The sequence below is a fragment of the Heterodontus francisci genome, chromosome 5, assembly GCF_036365525.1.
Source record: "Heterodontus francisci isolate sHetFra1 chromosome 5, sHetFra1.hap1, whole genome shotgun sequence".
Lineage (NCBI taxonomy): Eukaryota > Metazoa > Chordata > Chondrichthyes > Heterodontiformes > Heterodontidae > Heterodontus > Heterodontus francisci.
The window spans coordinates 55088124-55112925 of record NC_090375.1 but is presented as its reverse complement, the minus strand read 5'-3'; the positions used below and the strand labels follow the sequence as shown (position 1 = coordinate 55112925).

The 24802-nt window shown below is 43.3% G+C and overlaps 1 protein-coding gene across 4 annotated transcripts in view; it reads left to right on the top strand.

The window, feature by feature from the left end:
* The window catches only part of elp6 (elongator acetyltransferase complex subunit 6), a 47263-nt gene extending 23992 nt beyond the window's left edge, over positions 1 to 23271 (top strand). Inside the window, exons 3-8 of one of the 4 annotated variants that reach the window (XM_068031451.1) lie at positions 3184 to 3254; positions 4022 to 4155; positions 5408 to 5524; positions 7313 to 7505; positions 11219 to 11365; positions 22292 to 23271. In XM_068031451.1, the coding sequence (XP_067887552.1) occupies positions 3184 to 3254; positions 4022 to 4155; positions 5408 to 5524; positions 7313 to 7505; positions 11219 to 11365; positions 22292 to 22420 (791 nt within the window). In that variant the 3' untranslated portion in view covers positions 22421 to 23271. Of the gene's footprint in view, positions 1 to 3183; positions 3255 to 4021; positions 4156 to 4632; positions 4787 to 5407; positions 5525 to 7312; positions 7506 to 11218; positions 11366 to 22291 lie in introns of those variants that run through there. The other 3 variants (XM_068031452.1, XM_068031453.1, XM_068031454.1) reach the window with 3 other exon arrangements.
* The last annotated feature ends 1531 nt before the right edge of the window (positions 23272 to 24802 follow it).

Sequence of the window (24802 nt, the reverse complement as noted above, 5' to 3'; positions counted from 1 at the left end):
CTGCCACCTGATGCCAAGGATTTTTAGATTTAGAGATACAGCACTGAAACAGGCCCTTCAGCCCACCGAGTCTGTGCCGACCATTAACCACCCATTTATACTAATCCTACACTAATCCCATATTCCTATCACATCCTCATCTGTCCCTATATTTCCCTACCACCTACCTATACTAGTGACAATTTATAATGGCCAATTTACCTACCAACCTGCAAGTCTTTTGGCTGTGGGAGGAAACCGGAGCATCCGGAGGAAACCCACGCAGACACGGAGAACTTGCAAACTCCACACAGGCAGTACCCAGAATTGAACCTGGGTCGCTGGAGCTGTGAGGCTGCGGTGCTAACCACTGCGCCACTGTGCCGCCCGCAGGCAGCGCAGATGGAATGAATTGAAACGTCGCTCTTGGCTGACATATGTTGTCCAGGCCTCGTTGCGTAGAGCAAGGTACTGAGGACGCAGGCTTGATACACTCGGACTTTTGTGTTCCGTGTCAGTGCCTTATTTTCCCACACTCTCTTGGCCAGTCTGGACATAGCAGCGGAAGCCTTTCCCATGCGCTTGTTGATTTCTGCATCGAGACAGGTTTCTGGTGATAGTTGAGCCTGGGTAGGTGAACTCTTGAACCACTTCCAGAGCGTAGTCGCCGATATTGATGGATGGAGCATTTCTGACGTCCTGTCCCATGATGTTTGTTTTCTTGAGGCTGATGGTTAGGCCAAATTCGTTGCAGGCAGCTGCAAACCTGTCGAGACTCTGCAGGCACTCCTCAGTGTGAGATGTTAATGCAGCATCGTCAGCAAAGAGGAGTTCCCTGATGAGGACTTTCCGTACTTTGGCCTTCGCTCTAAGACGGGCAATGTTGAACAGCTTGCCACCTGATCTTGCGTGGAGGAAAGTTCCTTCAGATTTGAATGCATGTGAGAGCAGCAGGGAGAAGAAAATTCCAAACAGTGTGGGTGCGAGAACACAGCCCTGTTTCACGCCACTCCGAATAGGAAAGGGGTCTGATGAGGCGCCGCTATGCTGAATTGTGCCTTTCATATTGTCATGGAATGAGGTGATGATACTTAGTAGCTTTGGTGGACATCCGATCTTTTCTAGTAGTCTGAAGAGACCACATCTGCTGACGAGGTCAAAGGCTTTGGTGAGATCAATGAAAGTAACGTAGAGATGCATCTGTTGTTCTCGGCATTTCTCCTGTCGCTGACGAAGGGAGAACAGCATGTCAATGGTGGATCTCTCTGCTCGAAAGCCACACTGTGCCTCAGGGTAGACATGCTCGGCCAGCTTCTGGAGCCTGTTTAAAGCGACTCGAGCGAAGACTTTCCCCACTATGCTGAGCAGGGAGATTCCACGGTAGTTGTTGCAGTCACCGCGGTCACCTTTGTTTTTATAGAGGGTGATGATATTGGCATCGCGCATGTCCTGTGGTACTGCTCCCTCGTCCCAGCACAGGCAAAGCAGTTCGTAGAGTGCTGAGAGTATAGCAGGCTTAGCACTCTTGATTATTTCAAGGGTAATGCCGTCCTTCCCAGGGGCATTTCCGCTGGCTAGAGAATCAATGGCATCACTGAGTTCCGATTTTGTTGGCTGTACGTCCAGCTCATCCATGACTGGTAGAGGCTGGGCTGCATTGAGGGCAGTCTCAGTGACAGCATTCTCCCTGGAGTACAGTTCCAGGTAGTGCTCAACCCAGTGGTCCATTTCCTTGCGTTGGTCAGTGATTGTGTTCCCTGATTTAGATTTGAGGGGGGCGATCTTCTTAATGGTTGGCCCAAATGTGCTCTCAATGTCATCATACATTCCTCTGATGTTTCCGGTGTCTGAGGCCAGCTGAATATGACTGCATAGGTGTTGCCAGTAGTCATTTGCACAGCGCCTGGCTGTTCTTTGTGCAGCGCTTCTGGCTACTTTAAGTGCTACGGATGTTAACTCGCTGGGGGCTTTCTTGTAGTTCAGCGGTGCAAGCGCTTAGTGGCTATGACAGGTTCCAGCTCTTCTAAGTGAGATTGAAACCAGTCTACATTCTGCTTCACACGTTTGCCGTAGGTGGTCATAGCTGAGTAATAGATGGCGTCTCTGATGTGGGCCCACTTGATCTCTGCATCCCCTGTGGGAGTGTTTTGAAGGGCTTTTTCAAGTGAATTTAGAAATTTTTGTAACAGCTGTGGATAAGAAATTCTGCATCCTAACCCTTTGCAATTCATGCACTAAGACACCCAGATACCTCTGCATCTCAGAGCTCTGCAATCTCTCACCATATAGATAATATGTCTTTGCCCACTCACTTAAACTATCTATATCCCTTTGTCGCCCCCTTTATGTCCTCTTCACCAGTTACTTTCTTCCCTATCTTTGTATCATCAGCAAATTTAGCAACCATACCTTTGGTCCCTTCATCTAAGTCATTTTATATAAATTGTAAAAAGTTGAGGCCCCAGCACAGAACCCTGTGGCACACCACTCGTTACATCTTGCCAATCAGAAAATGACCCATTGATGCCTACTCTGTTTTCTGTTAGCTAGCCAATCTTCTATCCATACCAAAATGTTATCCCCTAAACCATGAGCTTTTATTTTCTGCAATAATTTTTGATGTGGCACCTTATCAAATGCCTTCTGGAAATCTAAGTACAAGATATCCGCCTTTAGGTTCCCCTTTATCCACAGCACGTGTAACTCCCTCAAAGAACTCCAATAAATGGGTTAAACATGATTTCCCTTTCACAAAACCATGTTGACACTGCCTGATTTACCTTGATTTTTTTCTTCTAAATGCCCTGCTGTAACGTTTTTAATAATAGCATCTAGCATTTTCCCTAAGACACATGTTAAGTTAACTGGCCTGTAGTTTACTGCTTTCTGTCTAACTCCCTTTTTGAATAAAGGAATTACGTTCACTATTTTCCAATCTATTGTAACCTTCCCCAAATCTAGGAATTTTGGAAAATTAAAACTAACGCATCAACTATCTCGCTAGCCACTTCTTTTAACACCCTAAAAAGTGTTTTTCCAGCTACTGAATTTTGATAGAATCTTTGGAACCAGTCTGAAGCTGAGCACAATTTGGGACAGTCAACATATCCTGAGAGCGCGCTTTGGGAAATACAAAGCGCAATCCCAGTTGAGATTATATGCAGCTTTTTCAGAAGTATTGAGATTACTGTTTGTGTTTTGCAGGAGGTTGCAAAGTTTGCTTTCTTGGCCTGGTCCAGTCCTTCAATCATTACAGTCTTGTTGCCCAAAAGCTAGTAAGTATGGAAGATGGTTGGGCTTGTTTGTCTGTCTGATGGTATGTTCAAGATCATTTTGATGCTGTTTGGTTGGAAGTGTATGTTTTTTTTGAACTCTGTAGCCAAGTCTTTTCTGGTTCTGTACATTTCAAACATTCAATACTCTACTGAGTTCCCATCTGTTGGCTTAGCAGCGATGATGGGGCTGAATAAATTCACTCCACTGTTCTTGGTTGTGAACTAGCCTGGCTGCTTCAGTCGTCTGTACCCCTTTTCTGTGATGAGTCACCCTTGACATTGATTGTCCTGTGCTTCCTTAGATTAGATTAGATTAGAGATACAGCACTGAAACAGGCCCTTCGGCCCACCGAGTCTGTGCCGAACATCAACCACCCATTTATACTAATCCTACACTAATCCCATATTCCTACCAAACATCCCCACCTGTCCCTATATTTCCCTACCACCTACCTATACTAGTGACAATTTATAATGGCCAATTTACCTATCAACCTGCAAGTCTTTTTTTGGCTTGTGGGAGGAAACCGGAGCACCCGGAGAAAACCCACGCAGACACGGAGAACTTGCAAACTCCACACAGGCAGTACCCGGAATCGAACCCGGGTCCCTGGAGCTGTGAGGCTGCGGTGCTAACCACTGCGCCACTGTGCCGCCCATGTTCCACATGTAATCTTGCGCAGGGCCAGGGAAGGTACTCGAGCTAAAATGTGCCCAAAGTCGTCTTTCTAGGATCTTTTGTCATATAATTGTGCCTTGTGTTACAGGGAGTTAATTTGTCTGCAGCCAGGGAAAAGGGGCAGCTGGTGTTTCTGGAAGCACTCCGGTCTTCTGTTGACTTCATGCTTGGTGACAGGCAGGACAGTACACCACATACATTATCGCCTCTCCAATTTCTAAGGTATTGTACCTTCAGGTGCCTGTAAAGGACCTGAGAGTGTTATAAGTTGTGACATGCAATGTTGTAAACAGTGATTCTATTTCAGGGACAAAAACAAGAAATGCTGGATTCACTCAGCAGGTCTGGCAGCATCTGTGGAAAGAGAAGCAGAGTTAACGTTTCGGGTCAGTGACCCTTCTCTTTCCACAGATGCTGCCAGACCTGCTGAGTGAATCCAGCATTTCTTGTTTTTGTTTCAGATTTCCAGCATCCGCAGTATTTTGCTTTTATTCTATTTCAGGGAGTTGTGGAAACTGGAGCTCTAAATTAACTCCAGTTTTTTTGGCTTCCCTCTGTAATTTTCTTTTCCCTGATAAAAGAACAGAAAATGCATAATGGGGGCACGGCATCTGAAATCAGAAAGCTAGTTTTAAATTTCCTTTTGTTTTAATCGAGCAGAGACCCTTTGTTAGATTTGATCAATCCATTTTTTTTCAGGAAAGAAAACTTGCGTCCTTACCCAGTCTGGCCTAAATTGACTCCAATTTCTTGCCAACTTGGTCATCTGCTCTCTGAATTTGACTGTGCAAGTTATTTACTTAGATCAAAACCACACAACCTCCTCAAGAGCAACTAGAGAGGTAATAAATTTCAGACTCGATAGCAATGCCCACATCCTCAGTGAATAAAAAATAAACACACACACATGACCGAAGCATTCGTAAGTAGTCTGTGATGCCTGTCAGTCAGTCTGACCTCTTAATAAGGCAATTAGTAAATCCAAGCAATTCTAATAACCTGAGAACTGTTGAGATTAGATAGCAGTTGTAACTGCCTATAAATATCAGCTCCAGGTACTTTTTTTTTTAAACTGGCTTTCAATTTTCAAACTGCCACGGTGGGATTTTAAACTCTCGATCCCTGGATTATTACTTTGGGCCTCTGGATTACTATTCCAGTGACATGGTTGTTGCATTCTTAGATACCTATGGGTGCAATTTGGTGATGTGTAAATTTTAAACGATATATTTATATGGAAGGAACTTAACCAGACTGTCACACTGTGTAAATGAGTAGTAGAGGCAAAAATATTACATGCAACTCGAGTCTATTATGCAGGGTGAGGCTAGTCGAGGAATGAATTTTAATGCAATGAGTTTCAATGGACTTGTATGGTCTTGTGTAGATATCTAAATAAGCCATCTGATCACCGGCTTCAATTTCCGTTAGTAGAAATTATACTCCAGACTTCAACTAATCTATTCATTTTTAGGATGTGGGCATCGTTGGCAAGGTTAGCATTTATTGACTATCCTAAGTTTAATACAACTGAGTGGCTTGCTAGGGTCAAAGGACAGGCAGCCATGCCATGCCATTCCCACTTAAACAGGTAGGTAACGGTCTTGAATTATTTAGTGTAAATGTCTTTGCTTCGTCCCATCAGTGCCTGCTTGGAAAATAGCTGAATTGGCAAGAGAGGGCGATGCTGCTGTGTGATAAAGGCGACCAGTAAAAGCTAAGTCCGTGTGAGAGCCTCAGTTAATAGAATTGGGGGCGGGGTGGAAAGCCACCATTACTGATCATGTGGACCATCCTCTCAGCTCAATGTGTACAATGTATAACTCTGTGGATGACAGGTGCGGATAGGATTGAGCTGTGCTGTGGACATTGCTCCTGCCGGCACCCATTTGCAAGGCTCGTGCATATCGATCACTTGAGTGAGTTACCCAAGAATGTCTGGTAACTGTGGACCCAGACCCCAGAAGGTAAAGGATGAGTGAGAATTGGAGGAACTGTGAAGCCAGTATATGGTTTCACTGCCAACCCTCCATTTTTATTCTCTTCCTGCTCCACATTCACAGCTCCATGGTAGAAAGAACTTGCAATTGAATGCCTGTCTCTTTATCTGTGTCTGCATTACCGGCCTTGATTTTAGCAGTTGTTTAAATACTGTTATCTGGTAACAGAAATATAGCTCTGGAGAGCAACAGCCGACATTGAAGTCACAGCCTTGCCCCACTGACTACGTAGTTGATGCCCTTGAAAAGAGAAGTGCTATAGATGTGAGGAACTGGAGGCTGACACAATGGTTAAAATGTATCTGTTGTGCCACGATGGTGTAAAGAATGTCTGAAAGGCAGTAAAACACATTTTTGTGGCTTTTTTAATAACTTGTTCTGCTATTTCTTTCATAAAGAATAAAGGCAGAAGGTAGGCGAACCCAAAACAAGGCTCCTTGGTTGACCAGATAGAGATTATGATAAAACCAAAAAAAAGGGTGTATGATTAATGTCAAATGAATTCAAGTGAGGACCAGGCCACATACAGTAAATTGAGAGGGGAGGTGAAGAGGAAAATAAGACTGGTCCAGTTCTGGTCGTCACGCTTTAGCAATGATGTGAGGATGCAGAGGAGGTTTAACAGAATGGTTCAAGGGATGGATGATTTTAGTTACAAGGTTAAGTTGGAAAAGTTGGGTTTCTCCCTGGAGCGGAGGAGATTTGATAGAAGTGTACACGATTATGACAGTCTTCGATAAGTTAGGCGAAGAAAAACTGTTCCATTAATTGCTGGTACAAGGACTACGGGTTGCAGATTGAAGGTTTTGGGCAAGAGATGCAAGGGGAATGTGAGGAGGAACTTTATGCAGTGAGTGGTAATGACTTGGAACTCGCTGCCCGAGAGGATGGTGGAATTGGAGACAAGTGAATGATTTCAAAAGGAAATTGGTTGGGCACTTGAAGGAAATAAACTTGCAGGGCTGTGGGGATCCAGTGTGGGCATAGGACTGACTGGATCACTCTGTGGAGAACTGGCATGGACTCGATGGCTGAATGCTGCCTTGTTTGCCATAGAGGACTATTTATGTCGCAGCTTTCACAACCTCGGGATGTACCAAAGCACTTTAAAGCTAGTTGAGCACTTGTCAAGTATGATCACTGTTCTAATGTAGGAAAATGTTAGTTGCCTTTGTAATGGATCTTGTCTTCTATGATTTGGAAGCTAATTTCTACACAGCAAGGTCCCACAAACAGTAAGTAATGTGATTACCAGATAATCTGTTTGTGATGTTGGTTGAGGGATAAAAATTGGCCAAATATTTAAAAACCTATTGCTTGCAGGATGAGGTTTCATACTGCCATGGTAGCATTTCTTCAGTGAATATTTTATCTTTCAGCTCGCCCAATGCAAGTCTTCAGCCTCTCTATGAATTTATTTGTATATCACTATTGGAGACCAGCAAAACTACTTGGAAGTTTCCAGTCCTGATTATAGATGACCTCAGTGTCCTGCTCAGCCTAGGAGTGAGCACTGTAAACATTCTGAATTTCATGCATTACTGCAGAGCTACAGTGTGCTCAAAGCTTATGGTAAGTTTCCCCCCCACGTTCATCTTCATCTAATCCTTGAGCTTGTTGTGTACGCTGTGACACATATCTGGCCTTGAACCAGAAGTACAAGGAGGACTGAATTAATGGAAGACTTAACCAGTTCAAATTTCTGTCATGTAAGGTGTAAACATTGCAACATGTTAGACTGAAAAGAATTATTTTGTTCTCTGCTTTTGCACAGGGAATGGTTACTGGTATTGGAACCATTTGTCAAGTACATATGCGATATCAGCTAATTGTAAAAATAATCATGCATGTTAGGATTGGGTTTGATTCCTAACCTCTCATTGCTGTGCTCATCTACATTCAAGCAGTACAAAATTGTTGAATTTTAAATATCTTTAATATTTTTGCTCTGAATTATGTCGCGTTGGTCTCTCCTATGATCCGGAAGCTCTATCTTTTCCATAATGTCTTCAGAAGAGTTGCATATTCAGGGCTAACATTTGTGTTTTTATTTATTTACAAAGTGGGTGATGCTGATTAAAAAAATTACGTTTATCGTTCTCGTCACGCTAAAGGTGCTGAGTAAACAATACTTAGTATCTTTTCAAAGTGGGATTCCTGAACTGAGGGGAATTCCATTGGGCCCAAAGCTATCAAATCTTTGTGTTTTTCTACATTTGATGGTATGCTTGCATATTGTTTAAGTTGTATGCTAATAAACATTGAGTATAGATCAGGTTGCTGACAGTTTTTCAGAAGTTAAAATGAGATGGATTGTCCAACTGAGTAATAGGGTCCAGAATCATACAGCTTAGAAGGAGGCCATCCTGTCCATCTGCCTGTGTCAGCTCTTTGTAAGGGCTATCCAGTTAGTCTCACTCCCCTGCTCTTTCCACGTAGCTTTCAAATTTTTCCTTTCTGTTGTCTCTGTCTTCTTGAATTTCACAATTTTAGATTCAAAGGATGGGAATGGGAACTGGAGAAATTTAAGCCAAATCATTTTTGTAAAAGGTGGCAAACTTATGGAACAGACTATCATTAAGGATGGTGGAACAACAAAAGTAGCTCACAGAATTGGGCAGGATACTGTCTGCAATTAAGATTCAGGAATATTAGATCTAGAAAAGCATTTTGATGTAAATTGGAGGGTTAGTTAGATGGATTTTTAAATCAGAGGTTTTCAAACTTTTCTTTGCAGAACCCGTCCCTGAAAGCTATGGGGCATGGGATGTATTTGCAGGGCTGTTCCACAAAGAAAGTTTGAAAATCTCTGATTTTAAAAATCCAATTCCTTGGAAGAAAAAGAGTCATAATTTATCTCAAATATTTTGACTCTTTATTGATAACTCGCATGTCTGCGTTGAATATACAAAAGATCACAGAACTAAGCAATACCGAATGAAGCAAATCAAACAATTTGATCAGACACCGTTTGATCTAGGGAAATAAAGTAAGCACTTCAAACTGCAAAAATTCTTGAAATCACTTGATACAGTTAAATATTTTGTATATTTCAATTATATTTTTCAAGGGGGCTGGAATACAAAGGCGTTGACATGAAGCTTCGGTTGTGTGGAACCTTGGTCAGATCTTATCTGGAGTACTGCGTTCAGTTTTAGATACTGCACCTCAGGAAGGATACATTGATCTTGGAGCAATTACAGCACAGAGTCACCAGAATTATACTTGACCCTAGAGGGTTAAATTATGAGGATGGTTGCATACACTTTGCTTGTATACCTTGAGTGTAGAAGATTGAGGGATGACCCGATTGAGGTGTTTAAAATGTTGAAAAGGATTTGATGAAGGTAGCTACAGAGAAGCTATTACCTCTGGTAGGGAATAGAGAACTGACGTCAGCCAGTGAAAAGGATCAGAACAGCAGTTTCTCAACCTTTGGAAACAAGACAAAACTGACTTCATCACTCAATATCGAACTGAATACAACTTTGACTTGAGGTTCTCAACTTGCTGTTGCTTTCAGGGTGGATCCATGCCTCAAGTTACAAAAAATAATAAATACAATCATTTTAGCAAGTGATGATTGACCAATAATGCCAAAAAAGAAGCCATATAGAGAACAAAGGATGCAATCTTCAAATTAGACCTGGGCCAATCAGGAAGTCCTTTCCATACATAGGATATTTGAAGTCTTGAACCTTTTCGTTCCGACCACCCCCCTCCCCCCCCCCCCCCCAAAAAAAAGGTTGTGGATCCTCAGTCAAGTGGAATTGAGGTGCAGATCCGACATGATCTAATTGAATGGCAGAGCAAGTCTCAGCAGCTGAATGGCATACTCCTGTTCCTAATTCATAACTGATGTCTCGCTGGCAAATGAGTGGTGTTCTGGTACTACAATATAACAAGAAAGGTCTCTGTTCGATTTCCATTCTGTCTTGAGTTACATTATCTTCATTTCAGATTAGTTATTAAAATTAGGAGTTGCACTCTGGTCTGCTTCCAATGCTTAGCCAATATCCCGTACTAGACAGTGAGTGTGTAGTCGCTGGGTGAGTACAGCAAAGTACCACATTTGCTATCTAATTTTACATCAACTTGACAAAATACTGGAGGTTTTGCGTCTGTAAACCAGTGCGAGTCTACACCTTCAGCATGGGAAAAACTGAGATGTTTTTATCCCATATTCAAATTCGTACCAAGTCCCGTTCGCCCCTCACCCTGTGCTCACTGACCGACATTTAGCTCCTGGTCCACATCAAGCTTTGATTTCTCGTGTTCAAATCATAGAATGGATACAGAAATCGGCCCATCGTGCCCATGCAGGCTGTAGGTGAGGGCAACTCTGCTAGTGCCATTCTCGTGCCTTTTCCCTGTAGCCATGCAAATCTTTTCTCTTCAGCTAATTATCCAATTCCCTTTTGAAAGCCCCAATTTGAACCTGCCTCCACGACACACTGAAGCAGTGCATTCTAGGTCCTAACCACTCACTGTGTAAAAACATTTTTCCTTATGCAGTTCTTGCTTCTTTGTCAGTTACCTTAAATTGGTGTCCTCTGGTTCTTGACCCTTCCGCCAATGGGAGCAGTTTCTCCCTATCTACTCTGTCCAGACCCCTCATGATTTTGAACACAGGCATGCATCTAACTGTCTAGGCACAAAGCTCTGTAATTCCCTCCCTAAGCTTCTCTGCCTCTCCATTGTCCTTTTTCCTTTAAGATGCTCCCGAAAGCCTACCTCTTTGACCAAGCGTTTGGTCAACTGTCCTCAGTGTCAATTTTTGTCTGATTGCATGCCTGAGATGTGCCATGGAAGGTTTTAATACTTTAATATTTTTTAATTGCAAGTTTTTTTTTATTCTTTCATGGGAGGTGGGCATCTCTGGCAAGGCCAGCATTTGTTGCCCAACTGAGTGGCTTGCTAGGCCATTTCATTGGGCAGTTAAAGTCACCCACATTGCTGTGGGTCTGGAGTCACATGTAGGCCAGACCAGGTAAGGACAGCAAATTTCCTTCTCTAAATTACATGAGTGAACCAGATGGATGTTTACGACGATCGATAGTTTCCTGGCACTATTACTGAGACTAGCTTTCAATTTGAGATTTTTTTATTAATTGAGTTCATTAAATTTAAATTCCAGCAGCTGCTGTGGTGGGATTTGAACCTATCCCCAGGGCATTAGACTGGGCCTCTGGATTGCTAGCTCTGACATTACACTACGTCGTCATCTCCCCTCAAATAATGCAGTCACTCAAGCTGTTATTGCGAAAAAAACATTTGTATTGCAGGGAAACCTAGTGATGATGGTGCATGACACAGAGGATTTGGAAGATGAAGAAAATAACTTTGTGGTCAAATCACTGAGTCACCAGTGTCACCTGATACTACAGGTAGAAGGATTGACGACTGGCTACTGCAAGGATATCCATGGTCAGGTACATCTATTTGTGATGATGCTTAAAAGATGTGTTCCTGTAATGATTTACTCCTGTTTTGAGGGGCTATTATGAACTATAATCAGATTTCAGCATATAACACTAGTGCAAAATCTTATAGCTAATTATTTTATTAAACTGAGGTACTTCACAAATTGCATATAGATTCATAAGGTCTGAGTGCTTCCAAAGGTTTAGTGGTAAAATGCAGTGTGTCGTGAAGCCTTGAGCCATATGGGCCAGAAGGCCCTAGCATCCCTGATCTGTGTTGAGTGAGCTAATCTCAGCCAGGACACCAACCATAGAGCTACATTTCCCTTAGTGCCAATGAGATGGAAAGGGCAAAAAATGGCTAATTCTTACTCCTATTCAGAGTCCAGTGGTCGTTAGTGGAGGTGTGAGCAATGCACCCCATGGTTAACAATTCTAAAACTGTCCCAGCGAGCGTATAAAGTACAGCTATCTGGAGAAAGCACAACTATCAGGAGAAAGCGCCAGATGGCTGTTGGCATCTATAGCACTGTCACCCTGCACTTGTACTGTAGCTGAGACCCATAGCTGCAGTTTGTGCCTCACCCCAGGCAGATCCATATTTATATTGCTGGAAGAGAGCTCAGCAAACGAGTATCTGTAAATGAGAGGTAGCAGTGATCATAATATGACTGAATTTTGCATTCCGTTTGAGGGAGAGAAGAGTGGGTCCAAGACTAGTATTTTAAATCTAAATACGGGCAATTATGAGGGCATGAAAGTAGAGCTAGCTAAAGTGAAGTAGCAAATCTGGTTAAGGGGTAGGTCAATAGAGATGCAGTGGCAGACATTTAAGGGGATATTTCAGAATGTGTAGAATAGATGCATTTCAACGAGAAAGAAAAATTCCAAGGGTGGGACCCACCAACCGTGGTTAAATAAAATAGTTAAAGATAGTATCAAACTTAAAGAAAAAGCCTATAATTACGCAAAGATGGGAGGCAGGTCCGAAGATTGGACAGAATATAAAAAACAGCAAAGAATGGCTAAGATTGAAAAGGAAGATAAAATTAGAGTACGAGAGAAAACTAATTAGAAATATGAAGACAGATAGGAAGAGTTCACAGAACAATACAGTGCAGAAGAGGCCCTTCGGCCCATCGAGTCTGCACCGATGCATTAAAACACCTGACCTGTCTAATCCCATTTGTTAGCACTTGGCCCATAGCCTTGAATGTTATGACGTGCCAAGTGCTCATCCAGGTACTTTTTAAAGGATGTGAGGCAACCCGCCTCTACCGCCCTCCCAGACAGGGCATTCCAGACCATCACCACCCTCTGGGTAAAAAAGTTCTTCCTCAAATCCCCCTTAAACCTCCCACCCTTCACCTTAAACTTGTGACCCCTCGTAACTGACCCTTCAACTAAGGGGAACAGCTGCTCCCTATCCATCCTGTCCATGCCCCTCATAATCTTGTACACCTCGATCAGGTCACCCCTCAGTTTTCTCTGCTCCAGCTAAAACAACCCAAGCCTATCCAACCTCTCTTCATAGCTTAAATGTTCCATCCCAGGCAACATCCTGGTGAATCGCCTCTGCACCCCCTCCAATGCCATCACATCCTTCCTATAATGTGGCGACCAGAATTGCACACAGTACTCCAGCTGTGGCCTCACCAAAGCTCTGTACAATTCCAACATGACCTCCCTGCTTTTGTAATCTATGCCTCGATTGATAAAGGCAAGTGTCCCATACGCCTTTTTCACCACCCTATTAACCTGCCCTTCTGCCTTTAGTGATCTATGGACAAACACGCCAAGATCCTTTTGTTCCTCGGAACTTCCCAGTGTCAGGCCATTCATTGAATACTTCCGTGTCACATTACTCCCTCCAAAGTGTATCACCTCACACTTTTCAGGGTTAAATTCCATCTGCCACTTTTCTGCCCATTTGACCATCCCGTCTATATCTTCCTGTAACCTAAGACACTCCACCTCACTGTTAACCACTCGGCTAATCTTTGTGTCATCCGCGAACTTACTGATCCTAGCCCCCACTTAGTCATCTATGTCGTTTATATAAATAACAAACAATAGGGGACCCAGCACAGATCCCTGTGGTACGCCACTGGACACTGGCTTCCAGTCACTAAAACAGCCGTCTGTCATCTCTCTCTCTCTCTCTCTCTCTCTCTCTCTCCTGCAGCTAAGCCAATTTTGAATCCACCTTATCAAGTTATTTTGTATCCCATGTGCATTTGTTTTCTTGATAACAGTGCACAGTGGTTAGCACCGCAGCCTCACAGCTCCAGCGACCCAGGTTCAATTCTGGGTACTGCCTGTGTGGAGTTTGCAAGTTCTCCCTGTGTCTGCGTGGGTTTTCTCCGGGTGCTCAGGTTTCCTCCCACAGCCAAAAGACTTGCAGGTTGGTAGGTAAATTGGCCATTATAAATTGCCCCTAGTATAGGTAGGTGGTAGGGAAATATAGGGACAGGTGGGGATGTGGTAGGAATATGGGATCAGTGTAGGATTAGTATAAATGGGTGGTTGGTTGGCACAGACTCGGTGGGCCGAAGGGCCTGTTTCAGGGCTGTATCTCTAAACTAAACTAAATAAGTCTCCCATGTGGGACCTTGTCAAAGGCTTTGCTGAAATCCATGTAAACTACATCAACTGCACGACCTTCATCATCTACACGCCTGGTCACATGCTCAAAAAATTCAATCAAATTTGTTAGGTATGACCTCCCTCTGACAAAGCCATGCTGACTATTACTAATCAAATTTTGCCTCCAAGTGGTGATAGATTCTCTCCTTCAGAGTTTTCTCCAATAGGTTCCCAACCACTGACGTGATACTCACTGGTCTGTAGTTCCCTGGCTTATCTCTACAACCTTTCTTAAATAGTGGGACCACATTAGCCGTTCTCCAGTCCTCTGGCACCTCCCCCGTGGCCAGAGATAAACTAAAAAATTAGGGTCAGTTTCTATAAATATATATTTTTTTAAAGTTAGTGAGCGTTAGTCCGATAGAAAGTGAGTCTGGGGAATTAATGGATAATAAGGAGATGGCAGATGATTTGAACAGATATTTTGTATTGGTCTTCACCGTTGAGGATACAAGTAACATTTCCGTATTAGCTGCAAGTCAGGAAATGGAAGGGAGGGAGGAACTCCAGAAAATTACAATCTCAGAAGTGGTACTGAACAAGTTGTTGGAGCTGTAGGCTGACAAGTCCCCAGGTCCTGGTGGACTTCATACTAGGGTGTTAAAAGAAGTGGCTAGTGAGATAGTTGATGCATTAGTTTTAATGTTCCAAAATTCCCTAGATTTAGGGAAGGTTCCGTTAGATTGGAAAAGAGCAAATGTAACTCCTTCATTCAAAAAGGAAGTCAGAAAGGAGGAAACGACAGGCCGGTTAGCTTAACATCTATCTTAGGGAAAATGTTAGAAGCTATTATTAAAGACATTCTAGCAGGGCATTTCGAAAAATTCAAGGTAATCAGGCAGGGTCAACATGGTTTTGTGAAAGGGAAATCATGTATAACCAAATTATTGGAGTTCTTTGAGGGAGTTACATGGGAACTGGTGGATGTATTGTATTTAGATTTCCAGAGGCATTTGATAAGGTGCCACATCAAAGGTTATTGCAGAAAATAAAAGCTCATGATGTAGGGGGTAACATATTGGCATGGGTAGACGATTGGCTAGCTAACAGGAAACTGTAGGCATAAATGGGTCATTTTCCAGTTGGCAAGGTATAACGAGTGGTGTGCCAGAGGGATCTGAGCTGGGCCCTCAACTTTTTACAATTTATATAAATGACTTAGATGAAGGGACTGAAGGTATGGTTGCTAAATTTGCTGCTGATACAAAGATAGGTAGGAAAATAACTTGTGAAGAGGACATAAGGGGGCGACAAAGGGATATAGATAGGTTAAGTGAGTGGGCAAAGGCCTGGCAAATGGAGTATAATGTGGGAAATTGTCCACTTTTGGCAGTAAGAATAAAAAAGAAGCATTATCTACACAGTGAGAGATTGCAGAGGGATCTGGGTGTCTTGAGTGCATGAATCACAAAAGGTTAGTAAGCAGGTACAGTACGTAATTAGGAAAGCTAATAGAATGTTATCGTTTATTGCGAGAGGAATTGAATACAAAAGTAGGGAGGTTATGCTTTAGCTATACAGGGCATTGGTGAGACCACATCCGGAGCACAGTATACAATACTGGTCTCCTTATTTAAGGAAGGATATACATGCGTTGGAGGCAGTACAAAGATGGTTTACTAGACTAATACCTAGAATGGGCGGGCTGTTTTACAAGGAAAGATTGGACAGGCTAGGCTTGTATCCGCTGGAATTTAGAAGAGTAAGAGGCGATTTGATTGAAACATACAAGATCCTGAAGGATCTAGTTCTGCGAGACCCCTTGGGGGTGGGCGACCATAGTATGATAGAATTCTTCATCAAGATGGAGAGTGATGTAGTTGATTCTGAGACTAGGATCCTGAAGCTTAATAAAGGAAACTACGAAGGTTTGAGGCCCGAGTTGGCTGTGACGAATTGGGAAACGTTACTTAAAGGGATGACGGCGGATAAGCAATGGCAAATATTCAAATAGTGCATGGATGAACTGCAGCAATTGTTTGTTCCTGTCTGGCGCAAAAGTAAAATGGGAAAGGTAGCCAAACCATGGCTTACAAGGGAAATTAGAGATAGCATTAGATCCAAGGAAGAGGCATATAAATTTGCCAGAAAAAGCAACAGACCTGAGGATTGGGAGCAGTTTAGACTTTAGCCAAGGAGGACCAAGGGATTGATTAAGAAGGGGAAAGTAGAGTACAAGAGCAAGCTTGCGGGGAACATAAAAACTGATTGTAAAAGTTTCTATAGGTATGTGAAGAGAAAAAGATTGGTGAAGGCAAATGTAGGTCTCTTACAATCAGAAACAGGGGAATTTATTATGGGGAATAAAGAAATGGCTGACCAACTAAATGCATACTTTGGTTCTGTCTTCACACAAAGGAAGACACAAATATCATACCTGAAATGTTGGGGAACACAGGGTTTAGTGACAGGGAGGAACTGAAGGAAATCAGTATTAGTAGAGAGCTGGTGTTGGGGAAATTGATGGGATTGAAGGCCGATAAATCCCCAGGGCCTGATGGTATGCATCCCAGAGTACTTAAGGAAGTGGCCCTAGAAATAGCGGATGCATTGGTGGTCATCGTCCAAGGTTCTATAGACTCTGGAACAGTTCCTACAGAGTGGAGGGTAGCTAATGTAACCCCACTATTTAAAAAGGGAGGTAGAGAGAAAACGGGGAATTATAGACCAGTCAGCCTGACGTCAGTAGTGGGGAAAATTCTAGAGTCCATTATCAAAGATTTTATAGCAGAGCACTTAAAGAACAGTGCTAGAATCAGGCAGAGTCGGCATGGATTTATGTAAGGGAAATCATGCTTGACAAATCTACTAGAGTTCTTCGAGGATGTAACTAGTAGAGTTGATGAAGGGGAGCCAGTGGATGTGATTTATTTGGACTTTCAGAAGGCTTTCGACAAAGTCCCACATAAGACGTTAGCGTGTAAAATCGAAGTGCATGGGATTGGGGGTAGTGTATTGCGATGGATAGAAAATTGGTTGGTAGACAGGAAACAAAGATGAGGAATAAACGGGTCTTTTTTCTGAATGGCAGGCAGTGACTAGTGGGGTACTGTAGGGATCGGTGCTAGGATCCCAGCTTTTCACAATATATATTAATGATTTAGATGAGGGAACTAAATGTAATATCTCCAAATTTGTAGGTGACACAAAACTGGGTGGGAGGGTGAATTGTGAGGAGGATGCAGAGAGGCTTCAGGGTGATTTGGACAAGTTGAGCGAGTGGGCAAATGCATGGCAGATGCAGTATAATGTGGATAAATGTGAGGTTATCCACTTACATTGCAAAAACAGGAAGGCAGATTATTATCTGGCTATAAACTGAGAGAGGGGAATATGCAGTGAGACCTGGGTGTTCTCATACACCAGTCGCTGAAGATAAGCATGCAGGTGCAACAGGCGGTAAAAAAGGCAAATGGTATGTTGGTCTTCATAGCAAGAGGATTTGAGTACAGGAGCAGGGATGTCTTGCTACAATTATACAGGGCCTTGGTGAGGCCACACCTGGAATATTGTGTGCAGTTTTGGTCTCCTTGTCTGAGGAAGGATGTTCTTGCTATAGAGGGAGTGCAGCAAAAGTTTACCAGACTTGGGATTACATTCTTGGGATGACGGGACTGACATATGAGGAAAGCTTGAGTTGGTTAGGATTATATTTGCTGAAGTTCAGAAGAGTGGGGGGGGGGATCTCATAGAAACCTATAAAATTCCAACAGGACTTGACAGGGTAGATGCAGGAAGGATGTTCCCCATGGTGAGGGAGTCCAGAACCAGGAGTCTAAGGATACGGACTGAGATGAGGAGAAATTTCTTCACCCAGAGAGTGGTAAACCTGTGGAATTCGCTACCATAGAAAGCAGTTGAGGCCAAAATGTTGTATGTTTTCAAGAAGGAGTTAGATATAGCTCTTGGGGTAAAAGGGATCAAAGGATATGGGGGGAGAGCGGGAACAGGTTACTGAGTTGGATGATCAGTCATGATCGTAATGACTGGCGGAACAGGCTCGAAGGGCCGAATGGCCTACTCCTATTTTCTATGTTTCTACATCTTGACAGGGTGGATGTCGCAAGGATGTTCCCTTTGTGGGAGAATTGAGAACTAGGGGTTGCTCATTTAAGACACAGATGAGGAGAAATATTTTTATAGAGTCGTACAGCATAGAAACAGGCCCTTCGGCCCATGCCGACCATAATGCCTATCTATACTAATCCCACCTGCCTGCATTAATTCCATATCCCTCTATGCCATGCTCATTTAAGTACCTGTCCAGATGCCTCTTATATATTGCTACTGTTCCTGCCTCTGCTACCTCCTCTGGCAGCTCTTTCCAGATACTCACTATTGTTTGTCAAAAATTTACCCCTTTGATCCCCTTTGAACCTCCTCCCTCTCACCTTTAAATCTATGCCCTATAGTTTTAGACATCTCTACCATGGGAAACAGACTGTGGCTATCTACCCTATCAATGCCTCTCATAATTTTATATACCTCTATCATGTCCCCTCTCAGCCTCCTTTGCTCCAGGGAAAACAGACCCAGCCTATCCAATCTCTCTTTATTACTCAAGCCCTCCAAATCAGTCAGCATCCTTTTGTGAGTCTTTTCTGCACCTTCTCTAGCTTAATCACATCTTTCCTGTAGTGTGGCGACCAGAACTGCATACAGTACTCCAAATGCGGCCTAACCAACGTTATGTACAACTGTAACATGACGTCCCAACTCTTGTACTCAGTGCCTCGGCCGATGAAGGCAAGCATGCCATATGCCTGCTTCATCACCCTTTCTACCTGTGTTGCCACTTTCAGGGAACTATGTACTTGCACCCCAAGGTCTGTCTGCTCAACAACACTCCCCAGGGCCCTGCCATTCACTGTATATGTCCTGCCCTGGTTTAACTTCCCAAAATGCATCACTTCGCACTTGTCTGTGTTAAATTCCATTTGTCAATCCCTTGCCCACTTTCCCAGTTGATCGATATCCTGTTTTAACCTTAAACAACCTTCTTTACTGTCCACTATACCACGAATTTTGGTGTCATCTGCAAACTTGCTAATCATGCAATATATATGACAAACAACAAAGGGCCCAGCACCGATCCCTGCGGCACACCACTGGTCACCGGCCTCCAATCTGCAAAACAACCCTCCACTACCACCCTCTGCCTCCTATCACCAAGCCAATTTTGTATCCAATTGGCCAGCTCACCTTGGATCCCATGTGTTCGAACCTTCCGGACCAGCCTACCATGCGGGACCTTGTCAAAGGCCTTGCTAAAGTCCATGTAGACAACGTCCATCGCCCTGCCCTCATCAATCCTCTTGGTCCCCTCCTCTCAACAAACTCAAATCAAATTCGTGAGACATGATTTCCCACGCACAAAGCCATGCTGACCAACCCAAATTAGACCTTGCCTTTCCAAATGCATATAAATCCTGTCTCTCGGAATCCCTTCCAATAACTTTCCCTCCACTGATGTAAGGCTCACTGGCCTGTAGTTCCCTGGCTTATCCCTGCTGCCCTTAAATAAAGGCACAACATTAGCTATACTCCAGTCTTCTGGTACCTTGCCCGTAGCTAACGATGATAGAAAAATCTCTGCCAGGGCCCCAGCAATCTCCTCCCATGCTTCCCATAGCATCCTCGGATGCACCTGGGCAGGCCCTGGGGATTTATCCACCTTTAATGCGCTTCAAAACCTCCAACACCACCTCCTTTGTAATGTTGATATGCTCCAGGATATTGCTGTACCCTGCCTTGAACTCACTAGCTTCCATGACCTTTTCCATGGTAAATACAGACAAGAAATATTCATTTAAGACCTCGCCCATTTCCCGTGGCTCCACACATAGATTACCACACTGATCCTTAAGGGGACCTACTCTCTCCCTAGCTACCCTTTTACTCTTAGTATACTTATAGAATCTTTCAGGATTCTCCTTTATCTTATCTGCCAAAGAAATCTCATGGCCCCTTTTCGCCCTCCTAATTTCCTCAAGTTTACTCCTACATCCCTAATATTCCTCGAGGGACTCGCTGGATCCCAGCTGCCTATACCCGACATATACCTCCTTCTTTGTCCTGCCCAGACCCTCAACATACCTCGTCAACCAAGGTTCCCTAAACTTGCCAGTCTTGCCCTTCCATCTAATAGGAACATGCTGGCCCTGAACTCTTCCCCTCTCACTTTTAAAAGCCTCCCGCTTGCCAGACATTCCTTTTCCTGTAAACAGCCTCTCCCATCCAACTTTTGAGAGTTCCTGTCTGATGCCATCGAAATTAGCTTTCCCCCAATTTAGGGCTTCAGCTTGAGGACTAGTGCTATCCTTTTCCATAATTATTTTGAAGCTAATAGTTATGGTCACTGGTCCCAATGTGCTCCCCCACTGACACATCAACCACTTGGCCAGCCTTATTTGCTAAGAGGAGGTCGAGTGTAGCCTCTTCTCTAGTAGTGCCATCCGCAATCTGCTTCAGAAAACTATCCTGGACACACTTAACAAATTCTTAAATAAGAACAAGAAATGCTGGAACCACTCAGCAGGTCTGGCAGCATCTGTGGAAAGAGAAGCAGAGTTAACGTTTCGGGTCAGTGACCCTTCGGAACAAATTCTTACCCATCTGATCCCTTGGCACTAAGGCAGTCCAGTCAATATTAGGGAAGTTAAAATCACCTACTATTACAACCCTATAATTCCTACACCTATATGTGATTTCCCAACATATATGCTCCTCCCCTTTCCTCTGACTATTGGGGGGCCTATAGTATAATCCCATCAAAGTGATCACCCCTTTCTTATTTCTAAGTTCTACCCATATGGCCTTGCTGGAGGTTCCCCCCGGGATATCCTCTCAAGTACTGCCATGATGTCCTCCCTAATCAATAGTGCAACTCCCCCTCCTCTCTTACCTCCACCTCTGTCACGTCGGAAGCATCGGTACCCCGAAACATTGAGCTGCCAGTCCTGCCCATCCCTCAACCACGTTTCCGTAATAGCAATAATATCACAATCCCATGTACCGATACTTGCTCTGAGTTCATCTGCCTTACCTGTAAGGCTTCTTGTATTAAAGTAACTGCAGTTTAGCCTACCAGACCTTGCAAGCTCCCTGTCCTATCCCTGCCCGGCCTGCCTACTGGACTTGCTTTAACCTCTACGTTTGCCTCAACTATCTCATCGGCGAGACTACTACTTTGGGTCCTACCCCCCCCTGCCAGACTAGTTTAAACCCTCCCGAGTAGTACTAGCAAACCTCCCCCTCCAGTTCAGATGCAACCCGTCCCTCTTGTACATGTCACCTCTGCACCAGAAGAGATCCCAATGATCCAAATAGCTGAATCCCTCCTGCCTATACCAGCTGTTGAGCCACGCATTCATTTGCCTTATCCTCCTATTCCTACCCTCACTAGCACGTGGCACAGGGAGTAATCCTGAGATTACTTCCTTCGAGGTCCTGCCTTTTAACCTTCTGCCTAACTCCCTGTATTCACTTTGCAGGATCTCCTCTCTCTTCCTGCCTATGTCGTTAGTACCAATATGGACCACAACCTCTGGCTGTTCACCCTCCCCTTTCAGAGTGTCCTGCAGCCGTTCCAAGACATCCTTGACCCTAGCACCAGGGAGGCAGCATACCATCCTGGAGCCTCGTTTGCGGCCACAGAAAGGGTTGAGTGTCTTTGGAATTCTCTTCCTCAAAAGGTGGTGGAAGCAGAGTCTTTGAATATTTTTAAGGCAGAGGTTGATAGATTCTTCATAAGGAAGGGGGTGGAAGGTTATTGGGGGTAGTTGGAATTGTGTAGTAATCAATTCAGCCATGAACTTATTGAATGGCGGAGCAGGCTCGAAGGGCCGAGTGGCCTACTCCTGCTCCTAATTGGTATGTTCTGCAGTCATTTACGATGGAAAGTGAAGATGCAGATAATAAACATTTCAATACCATTAAGTTAGTATTAAGAAATAACCAGGAGATCCATTAATATGCTTAGACTAGTTTGTAAAGAAAGCATGACACTGGATTTATCCTACATCTGGTGTCAAATCCAATTGATGGGAGACCCCATGGGACTCTCACTCCACTTCCCTTCAGAGTTGGTGCAGACCCTGACTTCAGATTGATCCTGTAAGTTTAGAATTGGTGGACTGTAAATTACTTTTCACCAAAGCTAACGTGTAAATGGGCCCTTGGATTCTGGCAGTTTTGCACCCAGGAAATCTGTGAACATAAGCACGTGCTTCTTGAATTCTTACTACCAATCCTTTAAAAATGTCTTTTTTTTTAAACTCTCGTGTGTAGCTGAAAATGGCTTGCCGTTCCCCTTCGCCTGTAAAGTCTGAAAAGAATGTCACCAAAATCTTCCAGTACAAGATACAAGACAAAAATGTTACCTTTTTTGCCAGAGGAACCTCATCTGCTGTGCTCTAGGGAATTCTTTTGGAATCGTTTCATTGACATGCATGCAAATGACTCTTATCCATGTGCATTTTAAAAGGTTTTAACTGGTTATGATGTGGGAACCAGTATGAGGTGCCTGGACTTCAAGCAACAAATGGGGGTACTTTGGAGTCCTTTGGTTCGTATGTATATTAGATAATTTAGTTTCAAAAGGGTATATAAATTGTATTCAGGTGCATATGTCACATCTTTGTAAGGCATACAATCATCCAGAAGGACCCAACTTCCTGACCAGATTTTACAGTACATTACCTAGACAAAAGTTTAATACTTCTGTTTTTGCATCTTGTGACTGCAGTATTTCCATTTGTTGACTCGTATCCACATAACTCCGTTTAGCAGCAATGTTTTCCAGTTGAAATTCTGATCAATAAGAATGATATGATATGGTAAATTATTTTGAATGAACAAATTTTTCCTTTGTTCAGATAACAATGGTTTCTGAAGCATTGGCAGAGCCAAGAAACATGTTTCAACAGAATACCTAAAGCTCAAGAAACCAGGTTGTGTTCCTGATTTTGAGAAAAAAACTTCCATAAACCACTAGAGCTTCATTATCACCAACTGGTGTATATTTAGCAACCCTTTTAGAGTACAGCTAAAACTACCTTCAGAGAACATTTTAATGGCTGTTATGTATAAGCTTACTTTTTTTTTAGGTCATTTGAAATCTCAATTTTCTTTACAATTCAAATGAAACATGCAATTACTCAATGAAAAGACGACCAAATAGGTGGAATGTAGCACTAACAAGTAACATTGCAACTTTTACATTTTGTTCTATAATTGCAAAAAATAAAGTAGCTTAATTAAAATTACAATCGTTTTTGAGTGATAAATTTCTTGAACTTTGAGTAAATCTAGATTATGGTCTGATACAATTCTGCACTCCGTTTATTTGGATTTGATGTTTCATAAAAAAACTGAAGGTGGCAGTTATTCATCATCCTATGTGACTATGTCACGATGTGAGGTAATGCATTTTGGAAGATCTAATGCAGGTGGGAAGTATACAGTAAATGGCAGAACCCTTAGGAGTGTTGACAGGCAGAGAGATCTGGGCGTACAGGTCCACAGGTCACTGAAAGTGGCAACGCAGGTGGATAAGGTAGTCAAGAAGGCATACGGCATGCTTGCCTTCATCAGTCAGAGCATAGAGTATAAAAATTGGCCAGTCATGCTGCAGCTGTACAGAACTTTAGTTAGGCCACACTTAGAATATCACGTGCAATTCTGGTAGCCACACTACCAGAAGGACGTGGAGGCTTTGGAGAGGGTACAGAAGAGGTTTACCAGGATGTTGCCTGGTCTGGAGGATTGTTTTCAATGGAACGGTGGAGGGGCGACATGATAGAGGTTTACAAAGTTATGAGCGGCATGGACAGAGTAGATAGTCAGAAGCTTTTTCCCAGGGTGGAAGAGTCAGTTACTAGGGGACATAGGTTTAAGGTGAGAGGGGCAAAGTTTAGAGGGGATGTGCGAGGCAAGTTCTTTACACAGAGTGGTGAGTGTCTGGAATTTGCTGCCGGGGGAGGTGATGAAAGCAGCTAAGATAGCGACGTTTAAGAGGCATCTTGACAAATACATGAATAGGATGGGAATAGAGGGATATGGTCCCCAGAAGTGCAGAAGGTTTTAATTTAGGCAGGCATCAAGATCGGCGCCGGCTTGGAGGGCCGAATGGCCTGTTCCTGTGCTGTACTGTTCTTTGCACAACTTCTGATCCGTCTCTATCTTCTCTGGAGTATTCAGATTATTTATCGAGTAAAATTTTGCATTGATCTGCCACTGGAGGATCGGATGCACATGGTTTAACTTGTGGCATTTGTCGTGCAAACTGCTGATATGGGGAAAATCTGGGCCATTGGACAGGTGATGAAAAGCTCAGCCAGAAGAGATGGTTTTCTATAACCCAATTTCTCCTCAATCAAAGTATTTTCCTCTGTGTAAGGTATGAATATAATAATTGATTAGATTTTCATGTAGGAAGTATGTTATTGTGATGACCACCTTGAACCGCTTCATGCAGTGGTTTGATACACTTCAGAGACTGCTAAAAGTCAACCATTGCAGTTCTGTCGTTTATCAGACGTATGAGATTTATCTGAGAAGTGTTCTTTTGAAATCATTGCTCACCTGATGGATAAAGATGAGGAAAATCATCCAAGTTCATTAAAATTCAACCATTGTTTGGAGTGGTGGAGGAGGTAGCAGGGAGTAGTTGAATTTGGCATGATCCAAATCAGAATTTCATAGGTACAGGAGTAGGCTATTTGGCTGTTCTAGCCTGTTCTGCCATTTAATTAGAGCAAGACTGATCTGTACCTCAACTCCATTTACCCATTCCACCAT